The sequence below is a fragment of the Acomys russatus genome, chromosome 20 (genome assembly GCF_903995435.1).
Source record: "Acomys russatus chromosome 20, mAcoRus1.1, whole genome shotgun sequence".
NCBI lineage: Eukaryota > Metazoa > Chordata > Mammalia > Rodentia > Muridae > Acomys > Acomys russatus.
Window position 1 is genome coordinate 74364688 of NC_067156.1, and position 19504 is coordinate 74384191.

The 19504-nt window shown below is 36.2% G+C and overlaps 1 protein-coding gene across 1 annotated transcript in view; it reads right to left on the reverse strand.

The window, feature by feature from the left end:
* Dok6 (docking protein 6) overlaps nucleotides 1-19504 on the reverse strand; it is a 402354-nt gene that overhangs the window by 235904 nt on the left and 146946 nt on the right. Inside the window, exon 2 of the mRNA XM_051163890.1 lies at nucleotides 15301-15408. Within this exon, the coding sequence (XP_051019847.1) occupies nucleotides 15301-15408 (108 nt within the window). The remainder of the gene's footprint in view (nucleotides 1-15300; nucleotides 15409-19504) is intronic.

Sequence of the window (19504 nt, forward strand, 5' to 3'; positions counted from 1 at the left end):
CCCTGGGCATGGTGGCACATGCCTATAATACTAGCATTGGGAGGCAGAGGCAGGTGGATTTCTGTGAGTTCAAGGCCAGCCTGGTCTACAAAGCTAGTTCAGGCCAACCAAGGCTACACAGAAAACACCTGTCTCAAAAAAAAAAGAAAGAAAGAAAGAAAGAAAAAGCCCAAACTACTCAGAATATTCTGAAATACATTGGATCTAATCTGTGAAGTATAAAAATGTTTCAAAAATAATGAAAACAATGTATAAACAGAATTGTAGTCCTGAATATTCTTTTACATATATGATTTATGAAGCAAAATGACTCTTTTGAAGTTACAAGCTACCTTTGTTATCCAAACTCATGTCATATTTTGGTACAGCTGACACAAAATGTTTCTTTGGTTTCTTACAGGTATCATGTCCTCTGAAGCAGAAATGGACTGAAAAATGTGATCCTGTCACTTTTTATGTCATATGGGGACTGTCTTCTCACTTTTTGTGCTAGGATATTATTTGCATTTACAGAAGGGAAATTTTAAATTAGGCTATTTATTTTTTCTTCTACACATGTCATTATAACAAGTTGCTATGGAGCTGGAGAGATTGCTAAGTGGTTAAGCACATTGGCTGTTCTTGCAGAGGACGTGAGTTCAATTCCTATATGGAGGCTAACAACTGTCTGTAACTGCAGCTCCAAGTGATACAACACCCTCTTCTGGCTTCTATAGTTACCAGATATTCAAATGGTCCACAGACATACAGAGAAGCAAAACATCATATCTACAAAATAAAAGTAAATCTTTGGGGGCTGGGGAGATGGTTCAGCAGTTAACAGCGCTGCTTGCTGTTTCAGAGGTCCTGAGTTCAATTCTCAGCAACCACATGGTGGGTCACAACCACCTATAATGGGATCTGATGTCCTCTTCTGTCGTGCAGGCATACATGCACATAGACTACTCATATACATAAAAATATAAAAAATGATAATAATAAAATATTTAAAAAATAAGTTACCTGAAAAATAAAAAATTCAGATTACTTAAAACAACTGAGTAAGGCTGAGGATGTAGCTCAAGGTAGAGCACTTGGTGAACATGTGAAAAGCTCTTGATTCAATCCTTTTCACACAATAAAAAACTGAAACAATTCCAGTATTTTTTCCTAATGTAAATTACACTGCTGTGTAGTCCAAGTCTAGTTTAAATTTATTGTACAATGACTTTGACTCATATTACAGCAAATTCATTGCTGTAATATGAAAAGTTATAGTAAAATATCCCACTTAAAAAGTAATTTTGTTCTCAGGCATATTTGAGCTCCATGCTATAATTCTTATTGGAGCATCTTCAGATTTAGGGAGAGTTTCACTGGCCTCCATTCAAATGCTGCAAAGATCAAACTGAGATCTGGGAGCTACCTAACATCTTCAGGTCACAACTTGGCTGATCTGTTCTAGTCTCCTGTATCCCAGGGCTTTGCTCCTGGCTGTCTCTGTTCAACCTGACTCAGAATCATTCAGATACTTCATGCAAATAGCTCATCATATATTGACAATTTCTTTTCTTTCTTGTCCTATGTTCCATTTTCATTCTCATTGAGTATTCCCCCATGCAGCTAGCATGTGTAAATATGGTGAAGACAGCCAATAACAGAGCAAAACAATCCAGGATGAGAGGTGGTGTCTGACTATCTCAGAACCCATGTTAATAGCTGTTCTCGTTCAAGAACTGAAAACCACTTGCAGATAGAGGAATGTATAAAAATGAGAGAGAACACGGGTATACAGATTTTCCTCACATAAATGCTATTCACTCTGGAATTTCTTACAGGATTCAAAGCACACCAGCCTGTTGAGCACAATTTACATTATATCAAGAATGGGAAGCCCTAGCAAGAAAAATATGACAACTAAAGGAGATAAAAAAAAGATACAAATTGGAAAGGAAGAAGTAAAAGTATCACTATTTATGGACGATATGATAGTATACGTAAGTGACCCTAAAAATGTCACCAAGGAACTCCTTCAACTGATAAACATCTTTGGCAAAGTGGCTAGATACAAAATCAACTGAAAATATCAGTAGATCTCCTCTACACAAAAGACAAACAGGCTGAGAAAGATATTAGGGCAAGAACATTCTTTATAATAACCACAAAAACCCACAAACTATCTTGGTGTAACTCTAACCAAGTGAAAGAAAGATTTGTATGAATAAAGCTTCAAGTCTCTGAAGGAAGAAATTGAAGATTTCAGATGGAAAGATCTCCCATGCTCATGGATCAGTAGGAATAACATAGTAAAAGTGGCCATCTTCACAAAAGCAATCTACAGATTCAATGCAATTCCCATCGAAATGCCAGCATAGTTCTTTACAGACCTTGAAAGAACAATTCTCAACTTCATATAGAAACATAAAAACCCCAAATAGCTAAGACAATCCTACACAATAAAATATCTTCTGGAGGTAATCTCCATCCCTCATCTCAGGCTCTATTGTAAAGCAGTAGTAATAAAAAAAAACTGCACAGTTCTGGCATAAAAACAGACATGTGAATCAATGAAATTGAATTGAAGATCCAAATATAAATCTACACACCTACGGACACTTGATTTTTGACAGAGAAGTCAAAGCCATACAGTGAGAAAAAGATAGCACCTTCAACAAATGTCTAACTGGATGTCTATGTGTTGAAAATGCAAATAGACCCTTATCAACCTTCACAAAATTTAAGTCCAAGTGGATTAAAGCCCTTAACATAAAAACCAGACTTAAATCTGTTAGGAAAAAAAAACATAGGGAAGAAACCATGAGCTCATTGGCACAGGAGACAACTTCTTGAACAGAACACCAAACAGTTCAGGCTCTAAGATCAACAATTAATAAATAGGACCTCATGAAACTGAAGCTTCTTTAAGGCAAAGCACACTGTCAACAGAACAAAACAACAGCCTGGGAAAAGATTTTTACCAACCCGACATCGGACCGAGGTCTAATACCCAAAATGTTTAAAGAACTCAAGAAATTTAACACCACCAATCCAAATAATCCAACTAACAAATGGGGTACAGAACTAAACAGAATTCTCAAGAATTCTCAAGAAAGGAATATGGAATTTCAGAGAAACACTTGAGGAAATGTTTAATGTCCCTAGTCATCAGGGAAGTATAAATCAAAACAACTGCAATTCCACCCTACACCTGTCAGCATAGCTAAAACTCAAATAACTACACATGCTCGCAAGGATGTGGTGAAAGAGAACACTCCTCCATTGCTGATGGGAGTGCAAACTTGTACAACCTCTTTGGAAATAAGACTGGTGCTTTCTCAGAACATTTGGAATAATGCTACTTCAAGACCTCGCTATACCATTCCTAGGCATACACCTGAAAGATGCTCCACCATACAAAAAGGACATTTGTTCAACTATGATCACAGCTTTCTTCATAATAGTCAGAATCTGGAAACAACTTAGATGTTCCTCAACCAAAGACTGGATAAAGAAACTGTGGTACATTTACACAGTGAAATACTACTCAGCTATTAAAAAGAAGGAAATCTTGAAATTTTGAGGCAAGTGGATGGAATGAGAAACAATCATGCTGAATGAGGTAACCCAGACCAGAAAGATACACATGGTATAAACTCACTTTTAAGCAGATATTACACACGTAATAACAGCTAACCACATTACAATACACAGACCTAAAGAAGCTAAATAACAGAGGGGCCCTAAAGAGAATGCCTAATTCTCATGCAGAAGGGCAAATAGAGTAAACACAAAAGTGGTTGAAGAGAAGGAACAGTAGTTGCTGAAACTCACACTTGAACTTTAGGTTGGAGCACAGGGAGAGAGCCAATAAATCTGGGCTGGATGTGTGGGGTCCATCCTGCTCAGATGTAGTTAATAGACTACCCTTGTGAGTCCCATAATATGGGGAGTATAGGCTAACTCTGACAAGGACTCTGGTGCCCACTCATTGATCTCTTCCCCCTTTTAGGGCAGCCTTGCCAGGCCACAGAGGAAGAGGATGCAGGCAGCCCAGATGAGACGTGACAGGCTGAGGTCAGATGTTAGGGGAGGAGGACTCCCCCTTTTCTGAGGACTGGAGGGGAGAGGGAGTATGATGCAAGGGGAGTGGGACCAGGAGATGAGGGAGGAGGCTACCATTGGGATGTAAAGGTAACACATTAAAATTTAAAAATTCAATAAAGAATGTGATCATCCAAAAATGGAGCCTTGTCTTCATGACTTAATGTGATGTGCCTGCATATTATAGCTACACAAGACAGCTTTGCTTTTTAAGAATATGTTGCAAAGTTAGCAACTTTTCATAAGATAACTTTCACCTTTTCTTGGACGTTTGTTTGAAAAGAAATGAATGTCCTGAACCAAGGAGGACAGAGTAAAAAGAGACAATACTTTCGATATCAGGAGAAGCAGATTAAAGTGAGATTAGTGTGGCAGATGTGGTTCAGTTGCAAGGGAAGTTAGCTACCATGAAAAAAACCTGGAGTTCAATGCCCAGCACTGAACAAGTAGAGATAAAAATGAGATAGTTACAGACTGATTCAACCATTACTCTTCTAACATCATGCAATTTCCATCTCTGAAACTTTATGCCATCTTATCTCCATTCATCTTTTTAGAGGATTTTATTGATGCTTTCTCCCTGTGGACAGCACTCATATTTGTTTCATTAAAATTTCTTTAAACAGTTTCTTTGTCATCTGTTCAGAAAATTAAGGAAAATTTATTAGCTGGTATTATGTAAATTGTTCTTGTTCAGTTTTCATCCAGGATAAATTTGTTTTGAATATCTATTATGACAATTATATACAGCCACAGTCTCAACCCTAATGCATTTTTAATAACTTACTTCAGTTGCTAGTGATTTAAAATTCAAATTTCTTTCTACTAAGCTTAAAAAGTATATACCATTTTAAAATTGTTTCATATAGAATTCATTTATACAGTAAGATTTCTCTTATAGTAAACATGTCAAATATGTAAATGAGACCATTAATACTTGTAAGCATACTTTAGACAGGGCATAGCACACAGCTAAAAATGATGAAAAAAAAGTTGTATCCTTATCTTATTTTTTATTAACTCTTGAGTTAGATAAGAAACATTTTGATCACTTGATTCATGGCTATTAAGCATGGTTGTGGCTTTTGGAGAAAGTCAAAATATCTATTTTCTGGCTTAAATAAGTTATGAATTAACAAACAGAACACATATGAGAAAATTACAATCCATTTTAAGCTTTTCCAAACCCCTCTGTGGCTTACATGATAAAACCTCAAATTCTGAACAAAGGCTTCATGTTCCCTGTCAATCATTGATCATCTTTTCATGTGTCAGGTCTTCTTTGCAGGTATACCAGCACTAATCAAATCAAACTCTTTCCCCGTCTAACGACAAGGTAAATTTTATTACTCGAATGCATACACTTTCCTCCCTATAATGCATTTTTCTCCATCATTTTTCTTTGTGCAAAACAGTGATATTTAAGGAAGTCCCCATATATGAAGTTATTCCTTATTAACTTCTAATTATCAGGTGTGTAATTAACTGTTGCCATTTGTGGATCACTATTCATTACTATTTATAAGTCTTTTCTTCCTATGTTGCAACATTTTAAAACAATAATTAGTTATTATGCATAAGTTCTTTCTATGTCTACCTCTGTATCACTGGGATTACATGGTAGTAAAACCACACCTAGCCCTTTACCTGGGTTCTGAACAAAGTAAGCTTTTTACTGAATTATGTCCCTAGCCCTTCCATAAATCCCTAAATACTTTGTGTGTCATATCTCATTTATGCATCACAGAAGGCCTGAAGGTTGTTAACCACTCTTGTCCCTGTTGGTTGGGAAAGAACATCAACTTGTATCATCATATGAAACATTGCCTATTTTCACACTAGACACAGTGGTTCAGAAATATATATTGCATTAAGAGTATGTGATATCTTCTATAAAATAACATCAATTACATATAAAATGAGTTAATGATGATTCCCTGATCAGGTGGGTCCCTAGGTAGATTCTTCATCACAAGGTAGTTATTACTCTGAGACAAAGATACACTGCAATTTACTCATGTTATCCTGTGAAAGTGCATTGCACACCAAAGTGAGTAAAATATGAACAGTTCTGATACATAAAGGTAATATGATTGTGAGGACTTGGACAACTTATCATATTTGAGTGATAAAATTATCATTGTAGAATAAGAAAGGGGTGCTAAGGAAGTGAAAGATAAATGGTTGTCCAAAAGGAGGAAAGGCAAATATTATTGCTGTGGAGTTAATTCCTACTACAGCAAGAAGAGAAGAATGGAAGTGGTGCAAGGGTGTGGCTGTGAGAAAATCGGGTTGCCGAGAAGGAGCACGAGGCAGGGCAGCTCAGACGACAGCACCACTGAGGAGCCATGCTCTAATATTCTGATCCACACCAGCCATATCTCCCTATTTCAGCTCCCAGTCAATCACAGGGAAAAGTGAGATAAAACTTGTGCTGAGTATCTTAAATTACTAAAACTGTGGGTCAGCACTGTCTATGCTATAAAGAAAATTTTGTGGTAATAACACCTTTAGTCTTCATTGTACTGTCACGAGAAAGTGAAATTTGACCTGCCACACATACTAAGTCATTAGCAATAGGTGTTTTTGAAAGCTTGATGGTACAGTACGTAAAGCTTTCCATTTATGAAGAGACAATTTCCAGAATGAGTTGCAGTGGTCTAATAGTGATGTTATTTTTCTCATTTTAGAGGTTCTTTTTCCCCCAGAATTCTGTCCTGCATGGTCCTTCCTTAGGAATCTTTCAAATTTTGAAGTACTATTTTTCTGCTTCCCACCTCACTTTTTAGAAATTTTGTTTGTTTGTTTATTGTATGGGTGTGCCACGTGTCTGCAGTCCTTTCTGCAGAAGAGGATGTCTGATACGATGGAGTTACATAGAGTTGGGGGCTATCGTGTGGGTGCAAAGAGCAGAACCGGTGTCCTGTGGAAAAAACCACCTGTGCTGTTAACCCTTTTCTTTCTCTCTTTTAAAAATGTTCTAACCTACACTATTACCAATGTCAGCGATAACCAATGAGTACTTTCAAAATTATATGCATACTTTTATTTGTCTAATCAATTTCTAGGAATTACAAGTGAGCCTAGACATTTCTTGAAATATGCAAAGCAAGCGCTTGTGAATTCTACTTAAAACCAGATTTCATAGGCTTTATCATAGCATAATCTGCATAATTATTAACCATGTTGTTCATGTCCAAGCCAACAACAACCCCATGGTCACTTGCTTTCACTGAACACCTTACATCTGCTCTATAAGTGAATACTGCCCACTGGTGTAGGTGATATTCTAATGAAACAGGAAGAAATGAAATATATTGGTGATTAAATAGGTAGTCTAGTCTGAGATAAGTACTACAATAAGGAGTCTATACTCTAGAATTCATAGTATATGCCTGTTGTAGCTTGAATGACAATGGCTTTTATAGACTCTTACATTTTAATGCTTGGTATGTGGCTGATGAACTGGGAAAGATTAGGAGGTGTAGTTTTGTTATAGGAAGTGTGTCACTGAAGTAGGACTTTGAGGTTTCAAAATCCCATGCCATTTCCCAATTAGTGTGCTCTCTCTCTGTCTCTCTCTCTGTCTCTCTGTCTCTCTGTCTCTGTCTCTCTCTCTGTCTCTCTCTCTGTCTCTGTCTCTGTCCTGTCTCTCTCTCTGTCTCTCTGTCTCTCTCTCTCTCTCTCTCTCTCTCTCTCTCTCTCTCTCTCTCTCTCTCTCTCTCTCTCTCTCTCTCTCTCTGCCTCGTGGGCTTGTGGGTTGTTGTACCTACTTGTAAACTCTCAGGCATTACTCTAGTGCCATGTCTGCCTGCCTGCTACCATGCCCAATGACGTGATAGATACTCTAACCTTTGAACCGTAAGTCTCAATAAACTCTTTCTTCTATAGGTTGCCTTGGCTTCATCATGGTGATTCTACACAGCAACAGAAAAGTAAATATGACAATCCCATTATGAAGTGTGAACGTTATGCAGAAATCTTTATCTTCCTCAATAATTTATTTTCAAGGTGGCTCTTTTTTTTCTCTTTATTGGTGACAATAATTCACACACTCAAAATGTATTCACTTAAAGTAAACAACTCAGTGTTTTAAATCGGTATAAAATTATAATGATTATCATCATAAAATAAAACTGCTTCCATATTCCTACTCCTGCTCAAACAGTCCAGACTGTTATATTCTTTGCAGCCCACCATTGTACTCCCAAGTATACTCTATCACCCCATAAATCCAAATAACTAATAATATCATTTTGTTACTATAAATCCATAAGAATCCATTATAAAGAGCACTGATTAAGTCTAACTTCTTCAATTCTGCCTAGTAAGTCTGATAGTCATCTGATATTTTGTATGTAAGAAAGATTTTATTTTATATTCTTCTTTAGAATGTCAGAGACTTGTGTATTTCATATTCTATTTATATTATTCCACAATTGCTATTACAAATGAACATTCCTATACATGTGCTTGTGTGAAACTGGTTTTCACTTTCATTGCATAAACTTCTAAAAGTTTAGTTTTCTGGTTAGGTATAACATTTTTAGTAAAACTGTGCAATATTGTTCCACAATTTCATAATTTATTTACTGTGACTCTTAGCCACCTTACATTTTAGTTACTTCCAGAGTTTTCCTTTGACCATTTTAATGAGTATAAAATTTATTTCCCTCTTGATTTGGTCTTGATAGATCACTAAAGATGTATCCCTATTTCATGCATCTATCTTCTGTTTCTGTGTATTTTAATGTTGGGAGGTATTTGTTCACAATCTCACAGCTTATGTCTATTTTTAAATACTGGATTGCATATCTTCTTCTTGAGTTGTGAGATTTACATAGCCTTGATAGATATATTTTATAACATTGTTTCTGGTCAGTAACATGCCTTTTCAACTAAAAAATTGGGTTATTTGAAGGGAAAATATTTTAAATTTTGATGCAGTTTAAATTGAATTTTAAAGAATACTTCATTTTATTAAGATACTTTACTTGAGCCATTTTGCTAATAAAACATTTTCTCTAGTGCTTCATTCTGTCTATTTTACACTTTTATTGTTTAGGTTAGAACAGTGATTGGCTTTAAGTTTGTAATGTAGTGTGAATAGTGTGGTTATTACTTAACATTCAGTAGTTTGTTGTGAAAAGATAGAAAAGTTGTTTTTCAACCCTGGCCACTCGGTACCTTCCGAGATGGCCCCAGGGCTGTTCTATACTTTCTGAGAAAAAGCCTCATACCTGTCCAGAACACCTGACAGCACATGATGTCCCAAGCTGAGCTCTTGTCCCCTCAGGGATAAAATAACTAGTAACCAATAATTTTAAAGGGCGTTCTTAAGAACCAATCATGATCCAATAACTCTGCTTAACCACCAATTCTGCTTCTGTAGGAGTATAACAGACCCAGGCTTTGCTTATTCGGGGTCTCCAGCTCAATAGAGCTTGGCAGACTCCATCGCGATGGATCAATAAAGCATCCCTTGCTGTTTGCATCGGACTGGACTCTCGTGTCTCATTGGGCTCTTGGAAGTAGGACTTAGCCCCCAGGTGTTACAGTTGAAAGATTTTCCCTATTGACCTGTCTTTATTAACTAAATTGAACTGATCACCTAGATTTGGATTTGCTGCTTACCTCTTTTATTAACTTCTATTGAGCTATAATTAAAACCCCGTAATTAAGTAGCACGACCATGATTTCTGTAATTTTAACAACTTTAATATTTCCAACTTTATTTTTCCTTAATTGTAGGAGGAACTAGATCCAGCAGGTACATGGCCTTCTTGCCAACACGCATACACAGAAGGGGGCCTTCATGAAGAGTGGGCCTGAGACCTACTTGAACATGCCTGGGCATGCCCAGAGACTGACTGCCCTCAGGCTGGAGACACCATGATGAAAATCAAGGAGAAGGAGCCATAGGAGCAGCTATCAGTTTGGAAGCCAATGGGACACAGGGAGGAGGGTATAAAGGCATGCCCTATTTCAGCAATAAATGAGTCTGCTTCTGCCTCTTGCCAGACTCCCAGAGGTTGTGCCCTTGACTCTGTGCCAGCTTATCCCTGCCCCTCAGGGTCCTGGGCATGGGTCCCAGCAACATATGCTATTAAGCTTGCTTTGGTTAATTTGTTATATACATTTCCATATTAACTAATGCAATCAATATCCAGAAAAATAACCTAATTTTAAATTTACAATTATATGGGCTAAAGCAGGCATGATGACACACACCTTTAATTCCAGCACTTGGGAAGCAGCAGTAGGCGGGTCTATGTGCGTTCGAGACCAGCCTGATGTACAAAGGGAGTCAAAGACAGCCAGGACTCAAAAATAAATAAAGAAATAAAAATTAAAATTAAAATTAAAATTAAAAAGTGGGATATCTATCAATTCTGAGAAAATGACAGCCTAAATATTTCATCATATATACAAATTATTTCCTTCATTTTAAGTTACTTTCCATAATTTTCATCATAAAGGATTTCATGTGTGATTTTATAAATTCACTCCTTATTATTTGTTGGCACTATTATTATTTGAATTTTTTTAACAATGTAATTTGCCAAGTGTCATCTGCCACTGTGAAAAAAATGCAATTTATTGTACATTTTAAAAATTCTATGCCTATTGCTAACTGAATTTATTGGTTATGGTATTTTTAGTTTAACAAACATTTACAACAAATAATTACGTCAACTAAGAATAGAAAGCATTTTTCCTTTTCTTTTGGAAGTTCTTAATGGAATTTCTTTTCCAAGTTGTTGAAGCTTGCTATAGTTTTGGTTTATTGATGGCTATAGATAAACAATGCAGGTTAAAATTTGACAAATGCCTTTTTCTGTATCTGTAAATGTCCTGTGATAGTTTTATCTTTTATTTCCTATCATTCCATTAAATTTCAGACAAACCTATTTACTATTTCTCTAATAAACTATGTTTTATGGTGGTATTGTTCTATATATTTCTAATTAAATTTGTTAATAATATGCTAAGAAATTTTGGGATTTATAGAAAATGTTGGTAGTTTTCTCTCATAGTATTTGTCTTGTTTGGCATTCAGATACTACTAAGAAACTAAGTAGAAAAAGAAAAAAGAAAAAAAAAAAGAAAAAGAAAAAAGAGAGCATTGATGTTGAAGTGGGTCATGGAAGTGGTCAGAAGGAAGGTTGCTGCTGGGAGTGGCTAGAGAGTGGGAAAAAAGGTCTGAAGAGTGAAAGTGATATAATTCCATCTCAGTTAAAACATATAAATAGAAATAAATAAGTAAAACTATTGTAAAAGAAAATAATTAAGTAAAATATAAAATGTAAGACTCCTGTTGGGCAATTCAGCATTCTGTCATTTCAGGTTTCCTCTTTGTGGTGATCTGTGCTTCAGGATTTAGACAAAATACTTATGGCTTAGCTATGAGGTGATCCCAGGGGCAGGGCCATCACTATTGCCCCTGAGACCACAGCTGCCCTTAGTAGAAAGGGGGACAGTTTGTTTTGGCAGCTCATCTGATTCTCCTTTACAAACAAGCTGCTTTTTTTTTCCAGACACAAAGGTTATACCTATTTTATTTTATATTTTGATGTTTGTTGGAACATTATAAAGTAAGGAATTACTGATGATGCAGTGGAAGGAGAAATAGGCATTTGGATGCAGTCGTCATATGATACGCTTTCCTATTTAAATCCTTTCATATATTTCTATCACTTGTGGAATATATGTCAGGTTTATCTTTAAATCGTTCCCCATATTTTGGCCCCCAAAGTCTTTTGCTCTTTAGGCATACTGAGTATTTCTACCTCAATTTCTTGTTCCAGGTGTTTTTGTCTTGTTTATGAAATGATATCAAGGGCTGCTGCTTCTAATGGTTCATATTAGACATGTAAAGCTATAGTGGTTTATCTTTTATTCTGATTTTCTTTTACAATTAAAAATACTTTATTTCTATAGCACTTTTCTAGTTCTTTAAGCTTGTGGCCAGTGGTAGGCAGAGGTAATGTTTCATAATTTTTCTCTGTATTTCTATTGCAGAGAATAATACTACATGCATAACAAGGTCTAGAAAATGGGGTACACAATGAATTGAATTCTAGGTCAGGCTGATATAATGGCAACTCAAAGACTGAAATTTTCTTTAAAGCTAACTGTTCATAGTGGAAGTGAAGAGATGTCCAATGAGAATTATGCAAGACAAACCACAGCGAGTGTGTTCTTTGTCCCTGAGAATTTCTTAGAGAGTGTGTGATTGCCACTGTAGTATAAAAAGTGATTACAGTTGGAAATGTCACTTAAACATGGGGAGTGTCAGGTGAGGCAATTCGTGACTGTAATTTTAGTTCCTGAATATCTGAATTGAGAGGATGCTAAGTTCATAACCAGCCTGAGCTGTTAAGTAAAACTTGCTCTTAAAAATAAATGATGACCTACCCCTAGATGAAGACTGGGCAATTAATGATTGCTCAGCGAGAAGAACTCAGTCTGTTCCAGGAACAACCTTCTGCTAATTTATCCAATCTCCCAAAGGTACCCTTAATCACAAATACATATGAGCAACACTAAAAGAACTCAGCATATAGCTACATATATGTAACAATAGTATTAAAGAACAAGAGACCACAAAAAATAAGCAAATAAAACCAAACAACAGCAGGAAGATAAGCAAGAACTAAGGAGAACCTATTTAGATGCATTTTAGAGATGACCACTTTGCAGTAAGCAGTGGAGACATCACTACCACAAGTTTCACTGTTCAAGTGTATTCTTTGCTAAAAACTTGCTTGAATTCCAAATTATGAGGAATGAATAATTCTCTAGCTCTCCTTGCTACATTATGTGTATATGCATTTTGTCTACAGTAAAAGTCAAGCTTTTAGGGGAAGTAATAGCTTTGTCTTAATGCAGCCTTACGTCTCCAGCCACGGTAGAGTACCTAGAATAGAGTATCCAAATTACCAGTCTACAAAGTAGCTGAAATCCTAGAACAGATGCATTTTTCATGTAGAGTGTTGCTCAGTTCGAGAATAAAATAATGCCGTGTTAATCATTTTGTCCATTTTGTTTGGGAGGAAAAAAGCTGTTGTGGTGGCTAGAGAGTTTGCATTAGTGAGTGGCACTGCTGGGTAGGCAGGTTGCACTAGTCACTCTTCTACTGATGTGAAATACACCATGTCTCTGATAGAAGGAAGAGTTTCTCTGGGCTTATGAGTCCAGAGGGATTAGAGCCCATGACGACAGAACAGAGACATGGTGGATAGAAATGGAAGCAAAAAGCTTACATCTTGAATTCCAAGCAAAAAGCAGAGGAAGTGAATTGGAAATGGTGAAGACTTTACACTCTCAAAGCCTTCCCCTAAGGACATATCTCTTCCAACAAGGCCGTACTAAGTCTCTGTCTTAGGGTTTCTGTTGCTAGGAAGAGACAACACAAGCATGGGAATTCTTATAATAAAAAAAAAAATTGGCTTAAAGTTCATAGGTTTACTCCATTATCATCATAGTGGGTACCATTTTCATTTAAACAAAATCCCAAAACACTGCCACCAGGTGGGGCCCAAGTATTCAAAAGGCCAAGAGTACAGGGGTTATATCATCCTAACCACCACCCATAGCTCTGACCAGGATTTCATGAAACAGAATATGTTTAGTCTCCCCAGTTTTTCTTGTAAAGAAAATGTGAATTGGGTATGATGGTCCAAGTCTATGATTTCTGCAATTGGAAGCCTGAGACAGTAAGATTGCCATGCGTTTGAGACTGGCCTGGGCTAAATAGTAAGACTCTTTCTAAAACCATGAAAATAAACATCATGGCACTATATTTATTTCACAGTTTGGGAATTCTTTGTAAGTCAGCTTTATAGTTATTTAAGAACATATCTGATCACCATGAGTCCCAATATCAGTGAAAACTGTAAATGCAAACACTTTCTTTTGTGATCAAATCAGGCATAATTATGTCGGCCACTTTATGGTATTATATCTCAAGTTACCATTACAGACATGCAACATAATGTTAAGTCCATTTGCTCATGAGGAAACCAAATGTCTACAAGCTAGTAAATTACTAAACAGAAAACCAAACTTGCTATTTCTGGCAGTAAATCTATATTAATCTATAAGAAACCTCAAGAGAGTTACAGCATCTCTACCTTTGCACTATCTCATCAAATTTAGATAAAATTTACATGGTTGTTAGTTTTTTTTTTTTAATTTTTAATTTTTTGGTTTTTTTGAGACAGGTTTTCTCTGTGTAGCCTCGCCTGTCCTGGACTTGCTTTGTAGACCATGCTGCCTTTGAATTCAGAGATCCATCAGCTTATGCCTCCCTCCTGGAGTGCTGGGTTTAAAGGCGTGTACTTCCATGGCCAACTCTAGTTATTTTATGCTTGGATTAATAGGACGTTAATATCAAATAACATATACGTAATAGGATAAGGTAAAGAAAAACTGAATATCATGTAAAGTAAAATACCACAAATTCATTATATGATCTGAGGTAACTAATTCTCTATGAGTCACTGAGTAAATTGCTAATGAGGAATTAGAGTTGGTATTAAATTTATTCAGGCATTGATAAGCAGGCTATACAATCCCACAGTTCTGGGTAAAGTAGGTTGAAATTATCACCAAAGAAAAGATCAGGCCACGTATCTATGGCTGTTTAAATATCATTCATATACTTTTTTAAAAAGTTATTAGAAAACTGATATTTCTTAATTCTTTTGGTACCTTTTATTTTTATTTTCATTATGTTAGAAAACTGATATTTCATTCCTGGAATTTATGCAGCATCTACCTATCAGCATACTTGATGATCGTTTTTTGCTAATGTGCTGAGTAAACATCTGATGCTATCCATATTAAGGCGTGTCTGATAAATGTTATTTCCTAATTACTGCCCATAGTTTAAATCAGAGAAGCAGATGCACAGTTAACCTGAACAGAGCAAAAGCGCCTACTCAGCACCTCGGAAAGGGTTGCGCTGATTATAATTTACCTCATTCTGCAAAGTTACCATAAAAATGAGCCTTTCGTTTTGCAGAAGTATAGCAATGGGATTTACAGCAGATGATTTAGATAAGGAAGAAAAATAACTTTTAAATTTTATCAGAACAGGAGCATTTGATCCTGGTCTTGAATTTTCCCTCTGTAGATTTCATCCATCAAAGAAATGTCTCCACAAGTTGTCAAGAGCCCAGTTGTTCCCCAGGGATCTCTATGTGTGTGACTTACCTTGTGAAAGTTTCTGAAATAAGCTGCCTTTTCATCTGGAAATTTTTCTAGCCTTCTTGGTCCTTTGCTAGAAGCCTTCTTAAAAACCAACCAGCATCTTCTGAAAATCTGAAAGCAAATAAGGAATCTGATTATCCGTCATTTCCTATGAGTTTAGTGGCATGTGGGGTTTTATGTATTCAGCCAATCAGTTTGTATAACTCCATTTACTTCATAAAGTAACTTTTTAAAGGGGAAGTGTGTGACTTATAGAAATTGGAACACAATTTAAAAACATAATGTATCATGAAAATCCAATGTGTCTATATGTTGATGAAATATATTAAACATTTGTTATGTAAAATACAATACATGTTAAATTTTCTTTATACATAAATCCTGATAACTGCTACTTTAAACAGGTACTGTTATTTTCATTTCATGATTAACATAAGAGACAGGTCAAGGCTTAAATACATATCTTCCTGAATCTTTGGTTTTATCTTTTAAAATGACATTACTTATGTAAGCTGAGTTTATTGTTTTGGACTGTGATTTTACTTTTAGAAATAGTCAAAACAAACTTTAAGGTTGGCATCTCCTTTTTACTGTATAATATCATATGGTCTCCATAGCTTTGCTGAAAAGAAAAGAGGTAAAATGCATTTTTACTTTCTAGTAATTGAACATGTTTGATAATTCAAAATGTCCATAGATTTTTAATTTCTAAGTTTAGCATGTTCTATTTCCTGGAGTAAATTTCTCCACTACCATGAGGAGAGATTTCATCAAAGGCAGTTTCAGAAATCTTAGTCACTGTGTTTCTATTCTGTGTCTTTATTCAAAGTACAAAATTGTTACAATCCTTTTTCTGCTAGTAGAAGACAGTGTAATTCTTTCAAATTATTCCCATGAACATTGTTTCTTACTCATTGAAAACTAGTGTTTTCCATATTAAAAAGCACTCCCAGAACAAAAGACTTTTTCCACTAAAAGCAAAATAGGTAGAATAACAGTGTGAACTGCTCCTGCTACTGAGACACACCCAAACTCTGGGGTGGAACACAGGGAGTCTTATGGAAGAGTTGAGGGATAGAAGGACCTGGAGCCAACAAATCCAGGTGGGGGAGGGGGTGCTGCAGAGTCTGATGCACCATCAAAGACCATGCATGGTGAGGACCTAGACCCCTGCACAGATGTAGTCTATAGGCAGCACAGTTTCTTTGTGGGTCCCCTAATATGGGAAGTACGGGCTACCTCTGAGATGGACTCTGGTGCCCACCCGTTGATCACTTCCCCCTGGTGGGGCAGCCTTGTCAGGCCACACAGGAAGAGGATGCAAGCAGTACAGATGAGACTTGATAGGCTGAGGTCAGATGATAGGGGAGGAGGGCTCCCCCTTTCTGAGCATTAGGGAAGGGGGTAGGGAGTATGAGTGGGGGGGTTGGGACTGGGAGGAGATGAGGGAGGGGACTACAATTAGGATGTAAAGTGAACAAACTAAAAATTAAAAATTAAAAAAAGAAAAAGAAAAAAAGCTGAAACATCATCTTGGTATATTGGTCTTATTCAGAGAGAAAGTGAGGTTGGACTCAGGGATGTCTCCCTTTTCCTTTATTTTTCTTTCATAGATATGGAGATAGAGGTTGAAAAGAAAGGAGGAGGAATATAGAAATACATAGAGATGATAGGACAAAAAGTAGATTATTGAATCTACTCCTCAACTTAAGGCCTTAATTGTTACTCACAAATAAGGCTATTTTTAATTCATTGGCATAGATTTTTATATTGACGCAAAATAAGTTTAATTTTGGTACATTGATATAGAATTCAAATTTAAAATTATTATTCACACACATTAGATATATTTCTTCTATGAGACATTATATCCATAGAACTCAACTATAATATATTGTTTGCTTCTAAGACGTTGAAAGTGCTATTTCAAGCTGTTTAGAATAATTAAGTAATACAAGTTAATTGTTATTTGATCAAATCATGGCCATATCAATTACTAGTCTATTTTTATCACAAGGTTTATCCTAGGTTTAACAGAAAGGTTATTTTTATCCTAGGTTTAACAGAAAGATATGATTCTATAGATAGATAAGGTAAAATAGTTAGATAAGGTCTTCAGAAGACTCAGAGACCTACAGAATACTGCATTTAAAGTTTTTTTATTGTTATTATTTTAAAGATTCTTTGACAATAAGACAGGTTAACTCCTAGAAACACCCAGCCTACCTCAAAAAAGATGGTGAGCATCAAAGATCTCCTTGTGGAGATGGCTTCAAATGCATCAAACTAGCCACTAGGAAAAATGTCCTCATTTCTGCCACAGACAGAATTCTGCCTAAAAATGGGCAAACTTGGATGCAGGTAGATTCCAAACCCAAACTCTGCCAAGACAGAGTAAGCAAGTACTCAACAGTTCCTGCTTCACAATCATGTCTATCAAATATACTGGACCAGAAGGCTGAAGATGATGCTCCAAGGTTATAAAGAGTTTTGGGCAACTGTTCAGTCAGCAAACTGGCTCTGTCATCTTCTCATTTTGGAAGCTGCAAACCTGCACTTCCGGTTTATTCAGGTAATTAATTTTATTCCTTCTCAAGTCTCTGAAGGGGTTGAAGACCAGATAGTTTAGTTTTACAGTTAAGCTTGTTTAGTGGGCAAGATGATTTTAGGTCTAGATAGATGTTTTAAGTAGATAGACATGAGATATAATAGATAGTGATTTACATTCAGAATTTTAGATTCACCAAGATGTTTTCTTCAAGGTTGCCAAAAACAAATAGCCAAAACTCTATGAATGTAACATTTACATAATTCCTGATAGTTTCATGTTTCTTCTTGCTCTATGTAGTTTATTGTATTTATGTGTAAGAATATAAATGCATACTTAAAAATAAAATATAAAACATAAAAAATTACATCAAGTATGATGTTGAGCTGCAAGCTCATAATAACACATCTGCTCATCTCGGGTTTAGATGCACCTTCCTTATCAAAGGGCTAGCAGCCATAAACTTGTAAAGGAAGAACTGCTCAATTTAGAACTATTGGTGTTCTTTGACACATTGTGTTTAGCACATGACACTGTCCTGGACCTTTGCTGGACCTTTATCAATTCCCACTTCCAAAATGAAACCGTGTTACTAATTACAATATAGAATCAGCATATGATTTGTTTGGCTTTAATGAATGAATTTTAGTCTTTTTTATCCTATTGATTTCTCTTTCTCATCTGTCATTCTCTTGCTAAAACCTCTCTCCCGAACAAGTCCCCCTTCTATTTTTGACTTCTTAAATGTTAAACTCATTAAGCTTAATTCGTTTTCTTCCTCAGCATGGGTGGGAAGTTATTTACTGTTACAAGGGCAAATTACCAATGGCTGGGGCAGTGAAAGAAAATGGCACCCTCTCCCTCTGAGATCCATACACTGTTAGTCATCCCTCAGGTAGACATAACCCAATGCTAACATGTAAGAAGAGATGGGTAGGTTGGAGGGAACTGGTCACTCTTTTGTATTTATATCACAGCTCTTTTATTTACTCATCACACAACTTCGGCAGGTCACATGGTGATCAGCTAACGAAAAGGGGTGATGCACGGAGTTGAGGTATTTAACAAACCAGGCCAGAGTTTCAGTGTGCAGAAAATTCTCTGCAAGGCTCTGCCCTTCTGTTTGGTTGCTTTATCTTACAGACTGGGTGCTATCTGTTACACATGGCAAAGCTCTACATATTCACCCTTTTTTTCTTTTTACTCTAAGAGTCTCAATTCTAAGACATATTCAAGAAAAATAGTCAAGAATACAAATATTCTGTGTTATCTTAACATTTAAACATTTCAAACAGTACATTGAAAATAATATTAATGATTTCTCAAGCACGGTCTCTGGATTTAACAAAAAGTACTTAAAATTCCAGTTTTCCTTTTGTTAGACATTCAAATTTTAGACAGTCCATCAACCCCTCCTAGGCATGTGTAGGAGATGTAAACATGTTTTTGTCTGATCCCAAGTGTGAGATGTGAAAGGCTTGTGAGAGGGCATGGTGCTTGTCTGCTCAAAAGGGAACTGTCTCATGGGAGGACACGGTCTTTGCCAGTTGCAAAACATCCTGTATGGACTACGGGAGAATATAAATCATCCAAATAACAAAAATCAATCATGTTTGCATCACTTCACATTGCTTGGCTTTTCATCTTTTCCTTTGAGAG